Source organism: Hemibagrus wyckioides, linkage group LG03 (assembly GCF_019097595.1).
Source record: "Hemibagrus wyckioides isolate EC202008001 linkage group LG03, SWU_Hwy_1.0, whole genome shotgun sequence".
Lineage (NCBI taxonomy): Eukaryota > Metazoa > Chordata > Actinopteri > Siluriformes > Bagridae > Hemibagrus > Hemibagrus wyckioides.
This window is the reverse complement of record NC_080712.1, coordinates 12,954,865-12,982,369: the sequence shown is the minus strand read 5'-3', so window position 1 is coordinate 12,982,369 and position 27,505 is coordinate 12,954,865. Positions and strand designations below refer to the sequence as shown.

At 40.4% G+C, this 27,505-nt stretch overlaps 1 protein-coding gene across 9 annotated transcripts in view; it reads right to left on the bottom strand.

Moving 5' to 3' along the window:
• The window catches only part of cpeb3 (cytoplasmic polyadenylation element binding protein 3), a 50,720-nt gene continuing 23,215 nt past the window's right edge, over nt 1–27,505 (bottom strand). For 7 of the 9 annotated variants that reach the window (XM_058380962.1, XM_058380947.1, XM_058380992.1 and 4 more), the window contains 8 exons: nt 26,182–26,235; nt 21,828–21,851; nt 18,803–18,970; nt 16,838–16,927; nt 3,454–3,572; nt 3,218–3,332; nt 2,867–3,048; nt 1–375 (listed from right to left, as the gene is read on the bottom strand). In XM_058380962.1, coding sequence (XP_058236945.1) covers nt 148–375; nt 2,867–3,048; nt 3,218–3,332; nt 3,454–3,572; nt 16,838–16,927; nt 18,803–18,970; nt 21,828–21,851; nt 26,182–26,235 — 980 coding nt within the window. In that variant the 3' untranslated portion in view covers nt 1–147. The remainder of the gene's footprint in view (nt 376–2,866; nt 3,049–3,217; nt 3,333–3,453; nt 3,573–16,837; nt 16,928–18,802; nt 18,971–21,827; nt 21,852–26,181; nt 26,236–27,505) is intronic. The other 2 variants (XM_058380955.1, XM_058380977.1) reach the window with 1 other exon arrangement.

Here is a 27,505-nt window from a genome sequence, read left to right as displayed (position 1 = left end):
TTTTGTTTTTTTTTTAAGAAAGGAAAAGAAGAAGACCCATATTTTCTTCAGTTGTAGTCATGGTGATGGTGGTGGTGGTGTTGGTTAGTTGGTTTGGAGGGGATGATGGGAGTGAAGAAGTGGGGAGGAGGATGAGTGACTCCTCCATCAGCTCCAGCGGAAGGAGACGTGGCGTGGTCGGTCTCCTCCCTCCTTCACCAGCGGTTTGTGGAACTCGCGGCCGGCACGCGAGTGGATGCTGGCCCAGCAGTACTCACAGTAGTACTGCAGGCACGTGACATTGGCACAGAAGAACGGGGCGAACTTGCCTCCGCAGCGCGCACCCTGGCACTCATCACACATCTGATCATCCAGTACGTACGGCTTCACCTCCACCTACAGCCAGACATGGGAGATACCGTGAGAATTGCACTAGGCAGCAGAGAGCAGTGTAATAGGAAACAGGCTTAGAATGTGAGGAATTAGAAGTGCATAGAAATGCTGGTTTAAACTAAAAAATAATATTTTCAGAAGATTTACAGCCATGCTAGTGATTTTCCCCTTTCACATTTTCAACACAATGCCAAAGCACTGCCTCTTCAGCACATTCATGAAAACTACAGAAAGCCAAGATTTTAATTTTAGTCTTTAAATGAAGAGGCTTGAATTTAACATCAGAATATCTCAGAAAATAAACAACATATTATAATTATTATTATAATTGTTGTTAAAAAAAAATAAAACAAGAAGAACAAAAAATAATTAAAAACAAAAACTAATATAGATAGATAGATAGATAGATAGATAGATAGATAGATAGATAGATAGATAGAAAATTAAATGAATTAAATTCAATACATTATTTGAAAAAAAAAAAAAATATATATATATATATATATATATATATATATATATATATATATATATATATATATATATATATATATATATATGTAGTTTTTGTTTTTAATTATTTTGTTCTCTTCTTATTATATATATATAAATAATTTTTTTAAATGTATTATATTTTAATATTTTTTAATAATGTATTTAATTTAATTAATTAATTTAATTAATGTATTTATTTATTTAATGTATTTAATTTAATTAATTAAATAATTGAGTATTTGTCCTTTTAAAAAAGGACAAATACTCAATTATTCATTATTGAGCTTGTTGTTAAGTTCATGCAGCACTTCACTGTTCATTAAGTTCATGCAACACTTAGCCAAGATCATAGCAGTGCATGTTCATGTTAAAGTTTTAAACATATAATAGATAGTAGAGAAGAAAAATAAAAAATAGGATTTTTGATATTTATAGAAAGCTATTAGTATGTGTGTGTGTAGCTCAATTTTTGTAGCCACACCACATCTGAAGTCTGCTCTCCAACCTCTAACCCAATCCCCCTATAATTACAGGCTCAGAAACCAAAAATCTATTAGTGCCAGCACTGATATGCTCACTGATTCCCAGACATAAACCTGAAAGCTTGCTGCAGCGTCCCATCACTTGGCCGAATGAAATGCCATGGTCACCTTTGCGACACACAGCTGCAATAGTAATTATGCCTAGCCTTTCCTTAAATATCACACCTCAAAGAGCAAATCCAGCCCCTCACTGACTCATTAGATCCAGCAGACAGAAATAAGTGAGGAAAAAATGAGGAGAAAAAAAATGAGCAACTTGCTGTGGTGGAAATCCAGAATAAAGCGGAAATTAACACAATAGAACTTTCTACAAGAAAGTAGGTGATCAGATTCTCTCTCTCTCTCTCTCTCTCTCACACACACACACAGTCTAGCTAGGCAAACTGCCAGTCTTCATTTACACACCATCAGCTCTGTCTTACAGTCATCACACTTAAAACAGAAGACATCTCTACTGCATATGCATGAAAAACTATAATTAGCCTGACTCTGTGTGTGTGTGTGTCCAAAAGGCTGTCAGTTGTCCAGAAGCTGATGGTCAAACTGATTACACGCCTGCTTCATGCTTTCCATTCGTCATGCTGGAATAGGAAATAATTGTGAGGTGATGAGAGTGTAGCAGAAGCCTGAATAAGTGGCTGGAACTATACAGCTTTGTCTGGGACTAAACACGCACACACGCACATATACACACACATACACACAATGAAACAATAAGCTAGCAGGATCAGAGCCAGGGACACGCCCCTCAGCAGCACCACTGTATAACATCAGCCCTGACAGTGATGTCATGAGTCAAACTGATAAAATACACTACTTCAAGTACACTACTGCTGATGATCACTACTCACACACAAACCATTACACAATCATTCTGATCGTTTGAAGAAACTGGCATGTTATGGGTTTGTAAGGCTGGAGGTTGATGTGAAAGTCTGTATGTGGTCAGAAGCTTGGGATGGAAGTCTGAGAATGAGGCAGGATGAAAAATAGGAAAGGAGAGAGAGAGAGAGAGAGAGAGAGAGAGAGAGAGAGAGAGAGAGAGAGAGAGAGAGAGAGAGAGAGAAAGAAAGAAAGAAAGAAAGAAAGAAAGAAAGAAAGAAAGAAAGAAAGAAAGAAAGAAAGATGAGGGAGGGGTTACAGGTGTCAGTGTGAGTGGATAAATTGGCAGGTTTAGGCTGGAGGTTGGAGAGAGTAAGCACAGAGACTGGGGTGATGAGTAGACACATAAAGCTTTATGTTAGGTCGTTCCTTCTGTATCAGTTGTGTGCTGCATGTTCATGACACATCAGCTTACTGCAGCCCGGACCTCACGCTTCCGATACACACACAAGTGTATAGCATTGTGTGAAATTTACTTCATACGCAAATAGAGTACAACAGAAACGATTTTCTGCTAGTCCTGAGAAATGACCTTGAAGGAGAATATTAACAGCAGTATGCAGTCGGTCACTCACCCGTTTGTCGATGTCGTTGTGCTGCAACTGGACGAATCGAGCGCTGATGGCAGCAATGTAGCTCTGCTGGTTCGAGAAAGCCACTCGACCTGCTCCTTTAGGATACTTCAGCTCAGGGTCAGTATCAATGCCAGCATAGCACACCCCTCCATACAGCCGGTCCATAATCATCGCCAGCTCCACTACACACACACACAGGGGGAGAGAGAGAGAGAGAGAGAGATAAAAACATAAAAATCTGCTCCCCAAAGCTTGCCTCATTTCAGCTGCTTTTATTTTATTTTACATTTAAAAACATTTGAGTTACTGAATATAGAGACACATGGAGAAAATCTGAAGTCGTTCCCTCACCTGCGCGCAGAGGTCGAGGGACTCCACCAACAAAGATGGTCTTGCGAGGGTCCAGAGGCTGAGAGCCATCCATCACAAAGTCACTGTCACTCAGATTCCAAGGGCGGATCTGTACCTGAACAACAGAGAGAGTCTGTACTGAGTACTGAGCACACACACACATATACACACATATACACACACACACACACAACCATCAGGAGCTTAATTTCAGATGTAAAGTGATTTTAACTCACTGGTTTGTCTTTAATGGTGGGACTGGAGACGCACAAATAGAGTTTTCCATCTTCCTCAATGCAGGCGTCAATGAGAGCCTGAACTGAACTCTCTTCCTGGAAAAGCAGGAAGGCGTAACCTGTGTGAGAGAGAGAGAGAGAGAGAGAGAGAGAGAGAGAGAGAAAGAGAGAGAGAAGATCAGAAACATTTCCATATCGTCTCCAGTGGTCGTAGATGAAATACAGGCCAGCTGTAATTATTATAACTAACAACTAAATAATCTCACAAGCAAATATAAATGTAAGCTGCATTTAAAGCAAGAAAATAAATTGAAATAACGTTAATAATTATCACCATTACAACTAAAAATGGTACAAAATATACTGTATATGCAATCATATTTAGAAACTAATTATATTTATAAGACAAATCCTGTAAAATCCATACAAACTAAATAGAAACATGACAAGGAATAATGGAAAAGGGAGAGATAGAGAGAGAAAGAAAAAGAAGAAAAAATAAAATACATGTCAAAAAAGAAGAATACTACTCTGATCTTTCGTCTTCCAGAGAAATCTCAATTTTTTAGGTGTTTTTTTTTTTTTTTTCCTGAAATGGCAACAAGTCATCACGTGTTCATAACTCCAAAAAAAATTAATGTTGTACTGCAAAAAAGGGGCTAACACAAACAGCAAACTTTAGGGTCGTGCAAAAGTGCCGACTGTGCAGGATTTTGGGAGTTTGTGTTCACGAGGGACCGGCTAGTGGAGGAATGCACAACCGTCATGTTTTACTCTCTACTCTCTGCATTCCACAGTGGAACCACCAGCGATGCAGAAACATCAGGAGAGAGGAGGGAGGAAAATACTGAGTCAGCCGAGGAGTCACTGTGCAAAGAAAGAGCCGTGTGTGTGTGTGTGTGTGTGTGTGTGTGTGTGTAAAAGCACTTAAACAATAGTGGACATGAGAGATTTAAAAAAAATAAAAAAATAAATAAATGTAATAAATATAAATTTATAAATAAATGTAATAAATATAAATTTATAAATAAAAATAAATGTAATAAATATAAATTTATTTAATAAAATAAATAAATTAATTAATTAATTAATAATAATAAAGAAAATTAAAGGTGATGTTTATTTAACATTTATAGACTCAAGTGGCAGCTCTGACCTGAGGACAGAGGATTTTACACTTTTTTGTTAGCATGACATGCTGTGTTTTTTGGGAGGGTTTGGTATTTTTTTGCCTTATTATATTAAAAAAAAAAAGAGAATGTGTGTAAGGCTGGTTAAACCTTCAGGTTGGTGACAGCCCTCCATTTCACGTCATGCCATCACATCACTGTAGCGTGGATTATTTTCTTACAACAGCATATGCCGTCATGTTTTATTTCCTAATTAAATAAACCAGGCAACAAGAATGAATCATGTACTTTAAGCTCAAAAAAAGTGGCATAATTTGAGTCAAAACAAATCAGTCTCGCTGTAATGTAGTTAACTTGGACACAGAAACATCCATGCACACCAATGCTGCTTAAGTCTCATTGACGTACATCCGGGATATTCAATATTAAATGGAATTTTGGTAAAATTTCACAAGTATTCTGTCCAAATCTTGTGAAATTCCACAAAAGTTACATTCCTGAAGTTCCTCTGGTAAACCTAACACAGCTCAAATAATGCTCAAGTATGACTGCTGCCTTACAGTTAAACTGATAGAGAGAGAGAGAGAGAGAGAGAGAAATAGACAGAGAAAGAGACAGACAGACAGAGAGAGAAAGAAAGAAAGAAAGAAAGAAAGAAAGAAAGAAAGAAAGAAAGACAGAGACTGACTTTTGATGGTCATTTATTAAATCCAATTATTCGTTCACTTCAGCAGCAAATTTCACAAGGGAAATTGAGTAAATAAATAGTTAAATAATTAAATAAATAAAGTAGTCCATTTATAAAGATAGATAGATAGATAGATAAATAAATAAATAAATAAATAAATAAATGGCACATCAAAAACCTAGTTAAAAAACTATTAAAATACACAGGAAGTTAAAATAAAAGTTCATCCAAACTCACATGCAAACAGCAGTTCATCATTCAAAACAGTGCACACGGCTCCCCCATAACACCACATCAGCTGGAACTTTTCAAGGTCATTCATACTTTTATAAAAGTTGAAATCAACAAAGACCCTTGTTCTGACCAGTCTCTGAAAGATTACAGTAACATCATGTTGTGTGTTCTGTGTCACTTTGTTCTTTCTGCTGGTGTAGATGGCCAGTTTCGCCTGGCCCTGGATAAAATTGACCCGCTGACACTTGAACCTTTCTTTTCTGGTGTATTTAAAACCAAGGATAAAAACCTGTGGGGTAAAAACCGTGCTAAAACACTCAAAGACACTCGCTAAAACACTAAAAAGTGGACGAAGTCTAAAACAGTTCATAAAAGCATGAAACACTGTCTCCCTCTGTAAACAAAAAGGACACTCATGTGTGACCTCTGGGTTTAAAATACAGATAAAAGCATTAACAGAGACAATGCCATGCAGTATTCTCCACTGCAGATCACCAGTTCTTTTAGTTAACGGTGGTTTGTACAACGTTCGCCACTCTGGCTTTACATCATCGTTCAGCCCAAGGACACTGCGCCAGGGCGTGTCTGCCCTCCCGTCTAACCATCTCTTGTTGTAAACTTTTACACACAGTTTATAGAGGCTCTTACCCGAGGCTGTGTTAAGGCCTATAGCTGTTCTTTCCCCATCTCCGAGGAGGGGACCTGAGACCTCTGACAGAGTAGGTACAAGAGAAAGAACTGGATTGGGCTCACCTTCCTCAGAGCTGACCACCCCAGCGCAGTAGTCCCTGAGCTGCATGCGCTCTTCAGATGTAAGTGCTGACCTCCACCTCTGTAAAAGCTGTGCAATCATACGTACAGACTTTACCCCTAGCTTTGTTGCTACATTGTCTGAGTGAGCAAAGTCCGGTCCTGACAGTTGCACCAACTGTCGTAGTGTTACAGTCCTTGTGGAGATCAGTGCTCTGGTTAAGGCTGGAGAGATCCTGCTGGTGACATCCAGCCGAGCGCCATGGATGAGAGGTTCATCGAGAAGCCAGCACAGTGACGAACAGTCTTCCTTCTGCAATCTGAACTGGTTAAAAACTTTAAAAATACCTTGATAAAAAGCTGGTAATCCAGTTAAGCTTAGTTGCTTTGTGTCCATTAAAAACAGTGACCTGTCCAGACCCCATCCTCCCACTGTGCGTAGTATTCCGTTCGCAGCTCCTCTCCATGAGAGGTTCTCTGGGCCAGTGAGGAGCTTCTGTACATGACAAAGACGAAAGGCCACAGTCCTGCTGGATAAGTGGATAAGTCCTTGTCCGCTCTCTTCCTTGGGTAGGTATAGAATGCTTTGTGGTAACCAGTGCAGCTTGTCCCAGAAGAAGTCCACCATCATGGCCTGCAGGTCTGCTAGTAGTTTGGGAGGGGGGTCAATACAGGCCAGTCTGTGCCATAACATTGAAGCAACTAGATTGTTTATAACCAAAGTTCTGCCCTTATATGACATCTTTGGAACGAGCCATTTCCATTTATTCAGACGTCCTTTTAGCTTTTCACTTATGCCTTCCCAGTTTTTCTTAACATAGCTGCTGTCTCCCAGGTACACTCCCAAATATTTAAAACCACCTGTTCTCCAGGTCAAATTATCTGGGAGAAATGGTTCCCCACCTTTCCAATCCCCGACTAAAATGGCTTCACTTTTGTTCCAGTTTACTTTTGCAGAAGATATCACATTAAACTTAATTATGATGTCAGTTAAAATATCAATATCTCTTTGTTCAGCCACCATCACAACAACATCATCGGCATAGGCAGAAACACAGTATGGGGTATTGCACCTTGGTATAGACAGACCAGAAATCTTGCTTCTTATCTGACATAGCAAAAGTTCTATGGCTAGGGCGTATAACATGCCAGACAGAGAGCAGCCCTTCCTAATACCCCTATACATTTTAAAAGGCACAGATAAACCACCGTTAACTTTCAGTACGCTCTCAATGTCGCTGTACAGCACCTGGATCATGGCCTTGAACCCGGAGTTGAACCCAAAATTCTCTAACGCCCACCACAAATACTGGTGTTCAACCCGGTCGAAAGCCTTCTCCTGATCTATGAAAATAAGACCAGTCTTCAGCCCCAATAGCCTAGAGACGTCCAAAATGTCACGAATTAAGTGTACATTGTCGTGGATAGACCTTCCAGGCACACAGTACGTCTGGTCAAAGTGGATGACTTGCTCCATCACCTTTCCTAGCCTTGTTGCTAATGCTTTTGAGAGCACCTTGCAGTCTGTGCAGAGTAAGGAGACAGGGCGCCAGTTCCTAAGGTCAGTCTGATCTCCCTTCTTTGGGAGTAGGGTCAGGACTGCTCTACGGCTACTCAGCGGCAGTCTGCCTTCGCTTATGCTCGCCTTCAACACTTCCAGCAAGTCCTGCCCTATCACTGACCAGAAAGCCTTAAAAAACTCCACCAAAAGCCCATCGATTCCAGGTGACCGCCCTGCATGCTGTTGATTGCAACCTCCAACTCATCGAGGGTCAGCTCCCTGTCCAGTTCCCTAACTGAATCATCGGTTATTTTAGGAAGATTCCTGACAAAATCTTCCTCCACCTCCTGCACAGCTGCGAGCTCACTCCTGTACAGCTTTGAGTAAAAGCTGACTGTCTGCTTGCGAATTTCAGTGGGATCAGTTACAAGCTCCCCTGAATCTGTACGCAAAGCATGTATGAACCTTTTCTGTCCATTTTTTTTCTCAAGACTAAAGAAGAACTTGGAAGGAGCGTCCATCTCTGTTACGCTTTTAAAGCGTGAGCGGACCAGCGCCCCCTGCACTGTTGTGTCCAACAACTCACCCAACGCATGTTTTTTCTTTTTGAGAGCCTCAATATGGCCTCGATTTCCTGTGGACTCCACCAAACCCTGGAGTTCCACTACCTCAATCTCTAGAGCTCTAAGTGATCTGGTGATGTCCTTAGTCACATTGTGAGCGTACTGTTGACAAAACATTTGAATGTGCACTTTTGCCACATCCCACCAATCTTGCAGTGATGTAAAAGTCGGCTTCTGGAGCCTAAAAGCATGCCAAAAGAAAATAAAACTCTCTCTAAAATTAATATCATCTAAAAGAGCAGCATTAAAATGCCAGTAGGCACTACGTGGCTTTACATTGCTCTTCTTAAAAGTGCACTGTACCATAAAATGATCCGAAAAGCCCACAGGATAAATAACACAGGACCTAAAAATATTCAGCTGATGTTTAAAAGTGTAAAAAGCCTTGCTAGTGAGAGGAGGTTCTCTTTACAATGGGACCAGGTGTATTGTCTCTCTGTTTCATGAAAAGTCCTCCAAACATCACTCAGGTCATGTGTTGCAATTAACTCACACAGATGTTTGCGAGAGGCAGCATGAGGTTCTAAATGGTTCCTATCTAAAACGTCTTCAGTGCAGTTAAAATCCCCACCAATGATTAAAACTTCACTCTGACTACAGGAACCAATGACAGTGCTTAAAATATTTAAGAACACCATTCTCTCCACACTTAGGGTGGGAGCGTACACACAAATAAAAACAAAAATCTCGTTCTCATAAAACGCACTTTTAAAAGCCTGCCTTTTAAAACTTCTTCAACATCATAAGACTGTGGGCTAAAAGACGGTGAAAATAAAAGGGCAACACCACCACTAAGAGAGGTATTCACACAAGTCACTTCCACTCGCTCGCCCAGTCCGAGGAGTTTCCAGGATCGCTATGAGTTTCCTGCAGGAAAACAACATCCGCATGCTTGTGTCTCACCGTCTCATACACTGCCGCTCTCTTTCTGTGGTCCCTGGCACCATTGATGTTAAGGGTTACGGCAGTGATAGCACTCATTATTAAATAATAAAATGTCACCCACATAATGCAATCAATCAGTTGGTTAGGCATTACAGAGCTCAGCAGTCTATAAAGAACCTTCGGTGTTCTTCCTAAGTTTGGTCACTATGGCCTTCAGACGATAGATTTCAGTTTTTTCAAACACACCACACCGCATTAACTTTTTAACATCACACAAACTGTTCAGTGTCTGGGAAATATTCTTCGATATTCACTGACCTTTTGCCCTTGGTGTTTTTTAAAAACGCTGATATTTCTGCTGGTGTGTAGACCGTCTCCCTTTCGACTGACTGTGAGCACTGTGACCAACTTGAGTCCGTGGAGCCACCATCACTTTCTTCCACGTCTGACTCATGTTTCTTAGCCTGCTTGTTGTTCCTGCTTTTAGATTTTTTCTTACGCTTAGTGGGGACTTTAAAAACAGGTTCTGCTTCCATCTCAGCATCTGTACCTCCATTATCGAGACTGTCCCGTTCCTCCACCTGGCTTGTCTGCAAGGGGGGCTCGGATGTTGTTTCGCCCATCTCTTTATCACTTTTCGCAGGATCAGATGCTCCTGCTTTGTCCCCTGCGGGTTTCGCCACAGTAGCACCAGGGTTGCCTCCGCTGAGCCCGGTCTCAACCGCAGGGAGAACGGTCATGACGGGATGCAGCATGGAGGAGGCAGCAGCTATGGGCTTAACCACAGGAGGGTCAGCTGTAACAGACTCAGCCACTGGAGAAACCGATACAGAGGGCCCATCTCCCTCAGTATCACCACTGTGCACGTCTGGCCTAGTCTGCTCAGCCTGCCTGTCTGTCTGTCTTTTTTAACCTTCTCTGGACATGCACGAACCAAGTGTCCTGTTTCACCACAGTTGAAACATTTCATGCCAGAGTCAGTAGTCACAAAAACGGTGTAGTCAAAGCCATCCACGCTAAATTTCATCGCTAAGTCCAGCTCCTCCACGCCATTATCCAGCACCATGTACACCAGTCTCCTAAAGGAAACTATCTTTGAGTTTCTTAACTCTGGTGCTTTACTGCCCATGTGGATCTTTCTTATAGGAGAGACCATTTTGCCATAGCGGGAGAGCTCTTTAGCAATGGTGTCATTTTTCAAGAAAGGAGGAACGTTTGACAAAATTATTTTCTTCGATGGAGTACTGAGAGGAAGCACCGTTACCAGGGAATCATTAATGACCACTTTCTGTTTAACAATCTCATTCACTTTGTTCAAAGAGTTCAGAAAAAGCACAATAGCACTGTTCATACGGGAGGCAGCTAAAATGTTGCTGTACCCTACCACCATCCCGACCGCCAACACACACTCCTCCACACTAACATTACACGCAATCCTCACACCATGCTGCCGTGTGAGAGACTCGTACACGCTATCATCCACCTTCTCCATGTTCCCGGCGCAAAGCGTGCCGAAATGCCGGCTCACTCCTTACCGAGAAACACACACCACACACGCGCCCAAACACACACACACGCACACTAACACAGCTCCTCACAAAACACGCAGACCAAACAACAACAAAAAATTAAATGAATTGCCAAAAAAGACAAAATTTTGAAATCGCTCGCAAACTCGCTCACAACGCTCAACTCGCTCATTCACATCCGCGCATGCGCAGAGAGAGAGAGAGAGAGAGAGACAGACAGACAGAGAGACAGAAAGAAAGAAAGAGAGAGAGAGAGACACAGAGAGACAGAGAGAGAGAGAGAGAGAGAGAGACAGAGACAGAGAGACAGAAAGAAAGAAAGAGACTCAGAGACAGAAAGAAAGAGAGAGAGAGAGAGAGAGAGAGGGAGAGAGAGAGAGAGACAGAGAGAGACAGAGAGACAGACAGAGAGACTTTGGGTGTATGTAAGTAATTGTCCTCTAAAAGCCTGCAGTCTGAGAACGGGGATCATGGCCAAGGCGGCAGGGAGCCACTTGGGAAGAAAGGAACACCGTGTTCTGTCCAAACAAGAAAGGAGGCAGGAAAAAGAAATAAAATGGACACAAAATACAAAACCCTTCTAAACAAGTCAAACAAAAGGATGCCATGGACCCTAAAATCAACCCAAAGCTCAAGAGAATCACACTGAGATACAGAGAAGCAAGAAGAAGTAGAAAAGTAAAAACTAAAGAAAAACACAGAGGAGAACAGAGCTGAAGATAAGACTGAGAATACAAAACAAGCGTTTTATCAAATTCTCCCAAGTGGCACAAGTAAGTGTCCACCCCCAGCATGTCCAAGTGCCCAGTGAGCAGCTATTCGACTAGATGTTCACGTGAGAAGAACGTTAACGTGTTGAATGATTGATAGAGGAGACTCGGCTAACAACTGGCAATGACCAATTTTGGAATTAAAAATAAATAAATTCTCGCACACACAGAGAGATAAGGATTTATGTCATAGTGTGTGTGTGTGTGAGTGAGTTTAAGACTGTTCTAAAGCTTCTAAATGTGTGAACATGAAACTCACAGGCTATTTGGTAAGAGAGAACAGCTGTGCTACTGTGTGCAGGGTGGTTAGATGATCCACCACAGAGTCCACTCTCTCTCTCTCTGTATAGCTGTATAAATACTGTATAGCCCCTCTCTCTCTCTCTCTCTCTCTCTCTCTCTCTCAAACTCACACACACACACTTATGTGCTAACATACACACATACGCGCGTATGCACGCACATGCACGCACATGCACACACACTTACATGCTCTCACACACACACTCACACTGCAGTAGCTTGTGCTCGAGATTTACAGCTTTACCTCTCAAGTGCACACGTTTGTTAACATGTAGAATAGAGTATGACATTTCACAGCATTCAGCTTTACATAATACTTCAAAAAAAAAATCCACATTCAAATGTTCAAGATGTTCTAGCTTTCCTCATGTAAATGTACTGAAACAATTCTGCATAAATCTATTTATTTATACTAAATTATGGGATTAATTGTCTAATTAAATACAAAATAAGCAAAGCATGTGTCCTGAAAATGATACTGTGTGTGTAATAAAGTCGTTTATATTTTTAACCAGCCCCTAATAACGGAGACTAGTTCTGTGCAGAAATCTCTCGTTCTAATAGAAATATTATGCATTTACATGCAGTACAATGAGCAAACGCTTGTAAATAGGAAGCCATTTAAGATGAAAACATTATAGTGAGAACTCTCTGTAGGAGAGCTCTCATCTACATCATCTACATCTGTGCAGATTTATAGCCTGGACGAGGAAGAACTGGAACTAACGCCCAAACAGCACAAAGCAAAAAGCCCTTAAAGTCAGTATGCTGTAGCAGACAACCTGATCACACGGCTGTTATAAAACACACAGCCACGATGACAAAGTACAGAGCGAGGGAGCATGGCCTGACTACACAAACAGGCTGATGATGAAAACATGGCTTCTAAAAGAGGAGAGACAGCCAGTGGTGCAGTGGAGACAGTATCAGACAGAGCTGTACTGTTTGGCATTGAGAAGAAAAATATCAAGATTTAGTGTGAGAAATGCGTTACCAACTAAAAATGACATTCAAGCATCTTGGAGAATGTGTGACAGATCCTCTGCAGACTCTCTTGCCTTTGTTTCTAAATTATGGGTTTTTATTTATTTATCAATTTATTGCATTTTTATTCTTATTCTTTAATCTGGAAAATACTCTATTATTTTAATTAACAACAAACAAAAATGTTTCATTTTTTTCTAAATAACAGTTTTTATTTATTTATTTAATTTTTATTTTTTTAAATCTGGAAAATACTCTATTATTTTAATTATCAACAAACAATAATGTTTCATTCCCCCTCCCCCAAGTGACGATTTTTATTTATTTATTTGTTTATTTAACTATTATTTTAAAATCTGGAAAACATTCTATTATTTTAATAATTAACAAACAAAAATTGTTCTTTTTTTAAAAAAAATAAATAAATGTTATAATTAAATATATGTTTTTCTGTGTTTCATGAACAAAAATAAATACAAAATAATACAAAGACAAATATTATAAAATAAAATATGTGATTGAAAATATTTTAATATAAATAATTTATATAGCAAAAAGATTTTTGGTATATAAATATGCAAGATAAATAATAATTAAACAAATATTACATAGCATTCCACTTGTGTTTACAGGGGGGAAAAAATATCATCCATAAAACTACTAATACAGAATATGTCATTCAGATTCAGTCCGTAATATCAAATATTTAAAATATAAATATTTCTTCTTTCCTGTTTAAATAAACCCCTTATATATAACCAGATTTGAATGTTTAGATGTTTAGAGGTTGAATACAACACACACTGATTCGGCAGTCACTCTAATCTAATTTAATGATCAGGATGTGATGAGAGAGCTGAGAGGTTTAGCATTGGAAACCCAAAAATAAATAAGTGCTATGATAAAGGCGCACAGCTCTAAAGAAAGCTCTAGAAATGCAGAACATATTGAGCTACAGACTGAAGTAGCCTGTTGTTAGTCTCGCTCCATTTTGTGTATGGGGATAAAGTCAGTTACCCTTTTACCGAACACTGCAATCTGTTCCGAAAGAGATTCAAAATACACACACGCATATCTGAGAACCATATGGTAAGTTGGCTATTGCTTCTGCTCGAGTCCATGACTGAGTCAGTGAGTCGCACTGGAGCAGCCTGACGCAGGCACAGAGACAGAAGTGATCGTTTTACACTGCATGTCATGGAGAAGTGTGCAGGATCTTCCATTCGCTACGCCTGCACTTTTTAATAAGAGAAGAGATTAATGACCGCTGGACGACTCCTATGTCTACACGGGACAGACTACTGCATGATACGAAGCGAATCAAGGCTATTACACAATCAGTTGCACTTTATGCATATAATACAAAGCCACACACACTGGCTACACAATCACTAACATAAAACAGGTTTAGTCGCACAGTAAAAGACTCATTATAAATCACTTTGCGCAGAACTGAAAGATAAAGAGTTAAAGATGAGGTACAACTCCATGACGGTGAACTAGCCTGCTGCTAGCCTCAGTAGGGCAAGGGAACACTTTCCTATCACACTCTTCCAGATCACATGACTCCCCTACAAGGACACTGCTTTCTGTTTTCTCTATAGCTCCAAATGCACAGCTATTTTAGCCGCATGTTTTCGAATTCCAAAAAAGGAGCAAGTGATGGAAAGGAGAGATAGAAAGGAACGGGAACAGGAATTCTTTTCAGGCCTTCCCCAGATGCAGCACATTAGCATCAGGCTGAGGAATGTGAGTCATATCCAGGACTGTGTTAATAGTTTCCTTGATATGACACATGGAGTGTTATGGAGTAGCTCTCTCAGAGATGACGTATTTTCTGGATCGTGAGCTGAGCTCTGATCACCTGGCCAAGCCAAACTCTCGCTCAATGAGCCAATCACTCAAGGTACTGAGCACAAACAATCCTCCCTACCAGCTACACCTGCAGGATGGGTGTGAGTGTATGTGCACGTGCCTGGAAGACAGACAGCCTGTGTTTTGCCATCTGAGCATTCTTGCCTAGAAATGTCTGTGCATGCTACTGCCATAGCGCAAGCTGAATTTTTTTTAAATATAGAAGGTGCATTAATAACTGTGGGGAGAAAAATCTGTCTTTTTCCGTTCCAGAAATGAGCATGAAGTACTGCAGAATGCAAATAACCTTATTTCCATTAAAATGCAATTCCTATGGTCTAGTTCCATATTCAGCATTGTTATCCGATCACACTGCAACCTTTTTCAACTCAATTCAGATTTATTTATATAGCGCTGTTCACAGCAGATGTCACAAAGCAGAGGCAAAGGTTAGCATAGAAAAACTCTACATGAGACGACATGAGGAAGAAGCTTAGAGAGGAACCAGACTCAAACAGAACCTATCCTCTGTATAACATGACACTGTCTAATGCGATTACAAGTCATTACTCTCCCACAACTAGATGCCATAAAGTCGAGTATTTACTTGACTTTATTTTGATACTGAAAGGATCTTTAGTACATCTTTAGTCTTTTTTTGTTTACTTTCATTAATTCAGTACAACAGGAAAATTCAATTTGTATATCATATGATTACTTCTGATATCGCTAAAATTTTTGTAAATTCTGTGAAGATATGTGAGGACCAAGAAGTCCTTGTAGTGTAGAGCTAATTTTCTTAACTCCAGGCATGGGGACCTGCTGCCCTGTACAGTTTGAAGTTTACCTTACGGATGACAGTAAATTTAGCCCTTAATAAGAGCTCACCCAGTTAAGGGAAGGACTAACAGTACAGGATAGGTGGTACGGAGGACTGTAACTGAGAAGCCCAGGTGTGGAGATATGATAGGTTCTGGTAGGTTGTAGACAGGTTTCTGAACAGATATTGGGACCATAGGCTTCCATAAGATTCTTGTTGTGTAAAATGACAGTATGCCTTGGACAGGGCTCAAGCACCATTCTGGTAGGTAACCATGTTTGGGAACAATAAGCTTTTGTGGGTTTAGTGGGATGCTCTGGTAAGGTCATGGTGTAGAGCAGGGGTGTCCAATCTTATCTGCAAAGGGCCGGTGTGGGTGCAGCTTTTCATTCCAATCAGACAGAAGCCACACCTGATTCCACATGTCTAAATCAACTGATCTTGGCTTTCAGTAGGCTCAGGTGTGGCTTTTGCTAGGTTGAAATGAAAACCTGCACCCACACCGGCTCTTTGTGGATAAGACTGGACACCCCTGGTGTAGAACACCACTATGTTGGGGAAGAGTGTAGAGGAATGGTAGGTTCTGGTAGGTAACAGGTAGGGTCTGGTGGGCATCAGTGTACTGGTGACGTAGACAGTTATGGGTTTAAATATAGAGGGATATCATGCTAAAGGTGCTGGGTAATGGTATAGAGTGATGGAAGTCTCTGATAAAGGATGGTGCAGAGGAACAATAGACTCCGGTGGTTAACATGTTAAAGAAAAAGCAGGCGTTGTGGGGTAAGAGTGAAGAGGGTTTGCAGGCTGTGGTAGAGAATGGTATAGGGATAGTTGGGCTTGGTAAATGGGATTAGTACTGTTATGATAAATGGTGGTGTGTAAATATATACAGGCATAGCAAGTTAACAATGTGGGCAGGCGGATATGGTGAATAATGGTATAGAGCACATGCTCCAGAACCTGGTCCCAAAGAACCCCCTTGTCCTACACATTTTATTGTTTCCTTTAATACACCTGATTAAACTAACCAGCTACATAACCATCATTCCTGGGCTGTAATGAGTATGTTGAAAAAGGAAAAACATTGAAATGCTCAGGATGGAGGATAATCCAGGACCAGAGTTTGTTCGACTTTGGTGGAAGAGGATGGCAGTGTACAGGGAAGGTAAGATATAATGGCTATGCTCAAATATAACTGATGGATTTTAGCACTTGCTGAATATTATGCAGTTTAATACAGAAAGACTTTAACGTCTGTTAGATGTAGAAGCACAGAAGGCTCTAGTGGAAGGTCATTAGGCTTTAGTTCTTACCTTTGGGAGGAAAGTAGGACTTGCTTTCTGCTTTATGGGGCCAGTCCACAACCAGGTGTCCATAGCGACGGAAACTATTGGTGATCTCATCTATGTGGAGGGGAGAAAAATAAAAGGAGAATTTAGGACAAAGCCCATGACTTTGACATCACACAACAAAGTAACTATGGTTTCTTCTGAAGCCATGTCCATGACATCGGCATGTGTTAGACTTGTTCTAGCCAATCTGACCAAAGTGTGCTAAGTACATGTTTAATAACAATCCGAATTCTCTGTAGGAGACTCACAGAGTTCGGTGCCCTTTGTCACTATTCACACTGTTTGAGTGCAATGTATCACATCTGCTGTCAGACAAACAGAGTCTGCTTGGTGTTGCTGAAAGTGTCCGCAAGAGCTAAGAGCCATCTTGCACATATGCATACATAATCAGCTAGGACTAAAAGTGCTGTCAAAACTGACAAAAACTTTCCACCAAAGAGAAAAGGGATTATAAAATACATTCCCTTTTCTCATCCCCATTTAGTCTAATAGTATCTCCCACACACCACCTGAGCCACTTATGCCATTATATTTCACAATATTATCCAGTATGCCAGTTTCAACCTTCAGAAATGTTAGCCACATATGCAACTATGGATGTTGTAGTTGTAACCTGGGTAATCTATGCTATGAGGAATCTAACTAGAGATCAGAGATGACTGCTGCTACTAACAGGGGTGACCTTTTAGAATCCGGAGAAAGTGATTCAGTGGTGATTACTGGTGTCTCTTAGTGGCAATTCACTCTGAAAGGTCAAATCTACAGGCACAGGTGACCCTCAATACGGTGCCAAATCTCTCGCTTTTGGTACAGTAGATCTAATTGGGTAGAGAGCTGCCCAGGGGTTCAAGACCATTCATGAAACTAAGGTCTTGCTGCAAGCTTGGGACCTAGTTGTTGGCATATATGCCGAATTGTCTGCAATGTGAAAAGAATTAGAAAGGTGCATAATAGGTGGGAAAGGAGTGAATGGAAGGCATCCCAACTCCCTCGGTACTGAGTTACTGAGTGACTTTGCTGCAATGTCTCTGCATATAAGCAGGTATTTAGGTGATTCTTATGTCCTCTGGTGGATAGGAGACGTGAAACACTCAATTTAATTCAGTTTTATTTATATAACACTCATAACAATGAGCTTCCTGAGGTGACAAGAGGAAGAAACATTAAAAGGAACCAGACTCAAATGGGAATCCACACTCGTCTGGGTGACAAGATCGGCAATCTAGTTACAGGACCAGCTGAAAAAAGATCAGGCATGGCACACAACTGTCTGCCTAATGTAATAGACCTAATGTAACTGTTTTTTGCTAGCCAGTGCTGGTCAGCTGGTTCCATCAATCCTTCCATTTTCTTTACTGCTTATCCTACACAGGGTTCTGGAGAACTTGAAGCCTATCCAAGGGAACTTGGGGTACAAGGGTAGATACCCTGGCACAATCACACATACATACGCAGTATTCACACACTACGGACAATTTAGAGATGCCAACCAGCCTAAAACGCGTGTCTTTGGGTAGTGGGAGGAAACCAGAGTACCCAAAGGAAATCCTTAAAACACAGGGGGAACAGGCAGACCACATACACATGATGGAGGTGAGAATCAAACCCACAAGCACTAAACCACCGTGCCTGAAGGTCAGCCGGTTTTGTATGGGTTGTTTTCATGTAGGCAGACTTCTGGCAGATGGCCAGGTTGAGATTATCTTTCTTTTTCCTTGATAAGTTTTTTATGATGTTTACAGAGCAATTTGGACAAAAGAACTCAAACGACTACATAATAACTGTGATTTATACCTCCGTCCTCTTCTAACAACAAAGCTGAATAACTCATTTTCTATCACTTTCAAAGGGAAAAGGCCATTTATTTATGTATCCCAAAGAGTACCTTATTTTACATGATATAACAGTGGTGTGTATGCCAAATACCTTCGTCAATGTCTGGAGGCAGTCCACCAACAAAGACCTTTCTGGAATAGCGCTCCATCCTCTCACCATTCTGACAGCGAGTGGGGGAGTTCAGCCCTGGAGTTAGAGACTGATCTCCATGAGCATCATCCAAAAAGCCATCCTCGAAAGGAAACAGTGATGAGCGACCTATGCAATAGAGAGAAAGAGAGAAAGCGAGACAACGGGACAGAGAGAGAGAGAGGCAGAAAGAAGGACAGGGAGCACAAAAGAAAGAATGTGAGGTTGAAAAAAAGGTCAGAAAAAGAGAAGGAGAACATTGTGGTTATTCATCTTGTTTGTGGTTAGTCCATTAAAGAGACAACCAACGGGAAAAGTGCTCATGTCTTTCCAGAAATATACATTAATGCAGTGAAATTAAATTACACACACTCTTGCTATAGCTAGGTGAGATGCCAGTCTGCTAAATTACTTTGGATTCTTTTTTAATTTGCTTTTCATCTGGAACTGCTAGCTTCCAGATTCTGAAGACAACATCAGAGTTCTCAGCTTAAAAGCAGAGCAGAGAAAAGGCCTAGTCCACTGAGATTTAGGGTGAGAAAGAAAATCACAGAGTAGATTGGGAAAATGGGTTATGCCCAGGAGTTGATTAACACTGCAGTGCTGGTTAAAAGCAAATCACTACATTAATCTAATTTAAATAAAATCACAGCTAAGAGAGAAATGTCAAAAAATAAAAACAAAAGATATACATACAGTGGAGCATTATATAATTATGAAATGTGTTAATGTTAAGCCCTTCAAAAAGCTTGCATAATTATGTAGACTTAGAAACCAAGTCAGTGTGCTTTCATGGTCAACATGGAAGGCCAAGCTTCAACATGTGACTTAATTATTTTTTTTTTTTTTTTTACATGTGTGTGTGTGTGTGTGTGTGTGTGTGAGTGTGTGTGTGTGAGAGAGAGAGGTAGGCTATACAGTATTTTCAGGAGAGACGATAAATATTATAGTATATTGGTGTGCTTGAAAAAGTTGTGGGGAAGACTGCAGACTAATATTTCAGGAAGATCTTGAAAATAATACCAAAAGTGTCAATTTGGGCTGTACAAAGCATCATTTAAATCACTGGCCTTTTGAAATACTGCCACATGTAAATAATCGCTCTTAAGATCCACAATAATTTAACCCAAAAATGTTTTCTGTACGTGTCGAGATAAATCAAGATTCAGTAAACTGTCTTTAGTGACACTACAGACTCATCACACTATGCAGGAAAAGCAACATGGTATTTTTTGCCCATATCCTGCAGTCCTAGTTGTGATTTACTATAATACATTTACTATAATAAATGATTTAACAGTGAAAAAACAAATGAATAATCTCAAACCAGCTACTAGTCAGTTAATTTTACAAAAGTACTAACAATGTGCCTCATTTATCAAGCTGGATACGAACCGATTTATTTGTGACTCGTATTTATACAAGAAATTTGATATTCATATTCAGGTACATTTCGTTCATGTTCTACTAAATTAAAGGGAGCTAACTGATATCTGTAAATGAACCAGCCATTCAGTTAAGAATAATGCTGTTGTATAAAAGGAGGACATGGTGCAATGTCTCAGTGTATAAAATGAATCTTTCACAACACTTTTAGGGCCAGCACTAAGTGACCGAATGGGCAGTAATGTGCCATACGATCCCTAATGTGCTGCGGACTTCACATAACAGCCGCCTGCTTTTCTAATATGGCACCGGGGACGGTCTGAGAGATTTATGGCCAAGATTTGCTGAGACATTGTGCTTGAATTTAAAGAACATTTTAAGTAGCAATTACTTTGTGAGGTGTACTTGGTGTCAACAATCAGTATGGTACTATATATATATATATATATATATATATATATATATATATATATATATATATATATATATATATATATATATATATATATATCTTTCCCCATTTTCTTTTCATGTGGCTTCAAACCTTTCATGCACTGTAAAATAGTGTACACTATTTGTCCAAAGGTTTGTGGACACCTGCCCATCACATCCATATGTGATTCTTGCCCAAATTGTTGCTACATAGTTGGAAGCATACATATATAATTTGTATGCTGTTGTAGTATAATTTTCCTTCACTGGAATTAAGAGGCCCAGACCTGTTGACGATATCTCAGTGCAGTCACAGTGAGCTCCATGAAGACATGATTTGGAGCGGAACAACTCGAGTGTCCTGCACAGAGCTCTGACCTCAACCCCACTAAACACCTTTGGGATTAAATGGAACGGTGACTGCACCCCAGCCCTCCACATACATGCCTGATCTCACTAAAGCTCTTGTGGTTGAATGAGCACAAATCCACACATCCATGCTCCAAAATCTAGTGGAAAGTCTTCCCAGAAGAGTGGAGGTTGTTATAATAGCAAAGTTCGAATTAAATTTGTACATAATCTGCATGTTAATATGAAACACATATGAATGTTATGGTCACAATCTTAATTTGAAAAATTCGGCCTGGTAATTAACAGGTGATTGGTATTCATCTGCATATGCACCTGAATATGAAAATCTGTGATTTTTTAGTAACATTTGGCATTTATATGCAACAATACTAGAAAACTGATCAATGAAGCCAATGAATGAATGAATGTAACTGATATTGTAACATGATTTATCAACTGTGTGTGTGTGTGTGTGTTGTGGAGGCCATTAGGATAAATCACAAATACTTTGTTAAGCATGAAAAACACAATGACTAAGGCAAAAAGTGAGATGATTGTCCATTAATTTTCTCCTCTCAGAAAGAAAAGAAAAACAAAACCATAAAACCAGGAAAAATTACACTCAAACCCCATGGAAATTACCACCGGTTAAGTTTCCTTCCCACCATCATGATTGTATGTATTGATAATATTATAATCTATAATCCAGAGAAGGGGATGAATTAATAAGACATCATCCAACCACAGCACCTTGGTTTACAGACAGCTTAACCCTGAGCAAACACAGATACAAAGAGGAGAGAAGGCAGAGTGTTACCTCTTCTGCGACCATAACTCCTGGCTGTTCGGGGGCACAGAGGGAGAGAAAGGAAAAGACGGGGAGGAGAGAAAGAGGGATTAGAGAAGGAATGATGGAGAGAAAGAAACAGACAGACAGACAGACAGACAGACAGAGAGGAGAGGGAGAAAAACAGAGACATGGGTTTTGTGGGCAGACATCGGGAACAGTCACTAAGGCAACAGTGTGAGAGCACAGGCCCTAACAGCTCCAACATTTTTTGGCTCAGTGTGTCTGCATGTATGTACGCACACGCACACACACACACACACACACACACATACATACACACACCCACACACACGTACACATAGATTTGGGATGAGCTCAAACTCAGCTTGGCAAAAGCAGAGATGGATAATTATCTATAATTTCCTTATGAGCTGAAATGAGTTATCTCAGGAATGTTCTGAGGCATATGCTATCTACCCTCTTCCGCATACAGGATGCTCACAATAGTCTAGTGTCACTGTGAGTGACATTTGAGCGAGAGAATGTTTTCTTTCCCATACAGAGAACATTGCCTATTTTGCTTTCTTGGGCACCCAGATCAAGATGGCTGGGTCACTATCGGGATTTAAATGCACAGCCCCTGGATGAAAGTGTTAATGATTATCTTTTTAGGAGCCCGGGTCAGGCAAGCACTACATAAAATATAGCACTATTCCCCCTTATTAACTCTGACCAAAGCCCAGAGCCCATGTTATACCATTTGACCTCATGTGCTCACTTAGCAAAGTGAGTTTCCAGAAAGAAAATCGTAGAAACCACCTTGACCCAAACGCTTACTTGTAGTAAGAGGGAACAAATTTGCCCTAAACACATTATTACATAAGAAAAATTCCAAATTATTAAATGAACATGACGATTCACCCTATATTCTCACTAGCAAGCGACAAAGCAATAGACAACCATTAATTTTGTATTTACAGTACATTCACAACACCAAGCCTACTAAGTGACAAATTAAAAGCAGACTTGTCAGTTGCTAGTGGGACCACAGGGTTGGTGGTGTTGCATGGTTTTCTCCATGTGAGAAACAGAGACTTCTCTAAGGTAGCAACTTAACCAGAAAGGAGGAAGCAGCATTCTATTTAGAAGCTATATTTAGCAAGCACCTTTTCCTAAAACAGTCTGAGCAGCTGAAGACTTGCCCAGTGATGATATCAGAATTCATGTCTTCATCTAGATTAGAACTATTTCTCTGAGCCTGTCCTATTATATGAAAGCTACCAAACTAGAGCAGTGAAGGCTAAGGCATGCTTCCTGTGAGGCAGAAGGATCCCTGTGGTTTGTGCCTATATTGAAAGCTATCGTTTTCACCCAGAGAGATATGCTCTCTTGGATTCTACTCATGGTTCTAAGTCATAGCTGGTGCTGCTGGCTCTGAACTTGTGGTTTGCTGCCAGTCAGGTGAAACCTTAAAAACACACTCCCATTGGTTGATTTGCATTTCAGGAATTTTTTTGCAAATTCTGTGAAAATGCTGCTGGTTGAGCCGTTGTGCTCTGGGCTGAGTTGACACTTTTTGGGCTGCTTGTTGTACTTCCACATGGTCCATAACAGTTGCATTAAATAGAGTGTGGCATTTTTATCTTCCATAGCAGGTAATAACAGACACTGCTGTACTTGGAGCTGAGACACAGGATAGTATTCAACTAGGTAGTGTTTTTTCTTGTATGTTGCACATTTCCTCGATTAGCTGTACTCTCTAACTCTATTAGCACGTTAATAGTGCATTGGTTATTTCTGTGTAAAGAATAGTGTGGCACACATCATCTTGTTAGAGTAGTAGGAAGGGTGCTAGGGCTTGAATAAAGCTCACGCTGACTCTCATATAACAGAGCATCCAATGAGCTAAAGAGTCTCTCAGCATGCTCCTTTATAACACTCCCTCCTCAAAGCAAAGGCCTCCAACATCGCCCGATTGTGTGGCATTTTCACTGCAGGAGAATAATATTTACTCCAGACTGGAGCATCCCACATTTAAGCCTTTTTTCATTTAAAGTGTCTGTGTGTTTAGCTGCTAAGAACAGACATAAGTCGCCTGATGAGAAGAGGTCAGGGAGTCTCAAGTGCCTAGCAACAAGAGGGAGACGAAAAAGAGACAGAGTAAGAGATATGTGTCTTGTGAAAGAATATTAAGCAAGCCAGTGTGTGTGTGTGTGTGTGTGTGTGTGAGAGAGAGCGTGGGGGAATGTGGTCCAAAGTTTAAGTGTTTCATAAAGTGCTATTTGCTTTTGGCCAATTGGTAGAAGGTTAAGACAACCAACTGGTGAGCTTATCTCTGTGGGAATAATTGCTGACTCAATTTAAGGGGATTATGCAAGGAAGAGTATTCTGTGGAGTACTGAGTGCCGAGGTTGATTTTGGCACAGTTTTAACAACAGTGACAGTGCAAATCACAGGGTAACTGTAGGAATTCTCTCTTTTGTACACACACACCACCTTTCTTGAACTGCTACTCAGCATGCGGATAAGTCCTGCCTCATTTAAAGCAAGCAGGCTGATAATATCACAGGAGTGTTGTGCCAGAGCATTCAGGCATTTCATTATTTCTTCCCAACTGGTTTAAAATAATGGCTTTTCAGCTAACAGACATGTTTAATCACAACGGCATAATTTTGAGGTGTACTTTAAATTCTATCATTATAGTCATTTATATTGATGGAAGGTAACTGCGTTTTTAAAACTAAAAAATCCACACTAATGAACTGTACAGGGATTGAAATCCAGCATGGCATGCCCAGACACTGTACCATTACATACAGGCATGTGTTCTCATATATTTGATCTATCTCTATATATCTATATCGAACAGCTTATAGCTATATCCATCAATCACCAGATATCGATTACTTTCTACACATGACAAAAAAAAATAAGAAAATCGTCTTTCTTTCAGATATACCAAAAGTACTTTCATTGTTGCTGATGTGGTACCATATTTTGTATCTTTAGTATACTGGAAATATGAATATATGGTATACGGTAAATTTTGGTAGTAAATAGTTTAAAAACAAATAAATAAATACCATCAATGAATCTTGAATGCTTTACTTAAAAAAAAAAGCCCATTTAAGGCACACCATATACACTTCCTGGTAAAAGATACATACTAATGGTTAAAAAAAAAACTGATTATATCTCAGCAATAAAGAAAAGTACCTGGAGAGATGTTCCAAAAATTCCTATATTCTAAAAATAGTACAAACATACATATTTATAAGAATGTGAGAAACTCGCTGGAGTGTCCAATATTATATACAGTTTATATACTTAAGGGAATATGTGGTTGTAGGTTCTACCCAAGTTGAAACTCATCAGAGCATTACAGAAGTAGATTGTATGCAAGCTCCTGCTTGGCAGAAGTGAAATACTGCAGTAAACCCAACCCTCTGCGGATAATACTGCTAACCCCTGAAATATTCGACAACCCTGGGAATACTTTAGTCTTTAAGCTACATCAGTACATGCTACAAAAGCAAACCAGAGCAAAAAAAACGTCCCACATGCAGTGCATCCACGGGGTAATATTCCCGCTGAAATCCTCAGTAAGGGTCTTTCTGAAGGCATGGCAGTGGGAGGAAAAGATTTGGCTCTGTGCTTACCCACTAAACATTAGCCCTAAACCAGATGGATACAGCACCAGGCCACAAAGATGTCCACTCTGCCTGACTGAGAGAAACACACACATGCGCATACACACACACACACCACCGACCAGCAGAAAACAGCAGACACCTACTGGGTGCCTCAGGCACTGTCATACATTCCAAACCCCATGCTAAAGTGTGTCGAGTACACAAGGGTGTGTGGATAAAAACCAGCCATTCTCTAAGAAACGTCCCACATGCTTAGGGCAGCGTCCCTCTCTGGATGCCCCCTGAGGCTATGACGCACCTGCTGAAGGGGACAAAAAAAAAGGATAGATAGTGTTTCAAGGCTGTTATATTAGTGCGCATGCGTGCAGGCTCCATGCGGCTCTGCTCAGCTGGCACTGGTGCATTTGAAGGACTCAGAAACAGAGCCACGAGGCAGTATTGCGAACTATGAGACACACAGCCGAGAGTTCAGGCTATGTAAAGGTCAAACTGACAGGCAAAAATGAGCCAGGCTTACAGCCAGCTGTTGTAAACAATAACTACTCGGAACTAAACGGGGGAACACACGACACCAGTATTTACAGATGGACAATTTAAAATAGCCCATTTACATGCATTTAGAGCAGATTTGTCATTCTGAAGACATTATCACACAGACATTAATGAGTACAGTTGAAGTGTATTACAGTGACACCACTATATATGCAAAATTAAGAAAAATCACTCACTCAGTGGCATTATGTGTTCTGCTGCTGGGTGGTGAAAGTTCAGACCCATGCGTCCTGGGGAAACACAAGAAAAGTCAAATGGTCAGTACGTAAATAAAGCAAAGGAAAACAACAAATAACATAATACGTTGAAGCTGCCATGTTTCTCAACTATATACTTTAACACTTACCTGACTCCTAGCTCTGTGTAATAACACTAATCAAACTTTTACTTATTAAATGTACAAAGAAACTAAGTCAGGCTAGGTTTATATCTAATATCTTTATAGAAATGTTCTCTAATATTTGCAGTTGTAAAGGCAGAGATGATGCACGTACATTTACAGCGTTTAGCGGACGCCCCTATCCAAAGCGTCTTACATTTTTATCTCACTCTATACAACTGATCAATTGAGGGTTAAGGCCCTTGTTTAGGGGCCCAGCACTGGCCCCTTAACACATTAACCACTAAGCTACCACATCCCTTTGCATGTGTTTGCGTAGAGCTGAAAGGAAAGGGTTTATGTGAAATCACAAGACATACACATCTCTGAAATCTCATCACGTGATGCTGCTCATGAGGCAAATGCTGACTAGTTAGGCAAGGAAGTACATCCGATAGCTGACTGGAAATAGAGCCACCCAGAATTCAAAATACAGTACATGCTAAATAGACAAGACAACAGAACAACTCCATATAAACTGCTCCCTGCAGAGAACAGTGTAGCAACAAGGTCAAGTAAAGTAGCAGTGAGGTTTTTTTTTTATTGAAAGGCTAATTGGGAAATCCTTTGGTAAATGCAACATTATTGTACGAGTATGTTTAACAGCTACTGAAATACTCTAGATCATGCCTGCACATTCACAGAGGCTTAAGTTGAATACAAGTGAGCCTTTAGTATAATTCAGCTGAGGCAAAGGCATAGGACTGCGCAGCATAAAGAGAGCTTCACAGCTCAGACAATGGAGAGGAGAATGCTGGGAATTTGACAGAGAATGCATTCTGTGCCTGGCTCAGCCACCCCAACCCCATCTCAGCCAGCGAGAGAGATGTGCCATCTGTAGAAAGAATAAACTTCTGCCTCCCTCTCTCTCTCTCACACATACACAGTGGCCTAGCATCTAACACTGCTCTGACAGTAAAGTACATTATGGTTTGTTGTTGAATTGCTCACAACTCTCTGCAGAGCTCTGCACTGTTGCCTTGCAGTTAGTGCCACAGCAAAGTGACAGAGTTAACAACACACCCTGTGGTGTCCTGTGAGATTCTTACAGGGATGCCTGCAGCTTCAACAGGCTCTGACTGGCTTGTATGCAAACACAGCGGTGACGATAAAGCACCTGT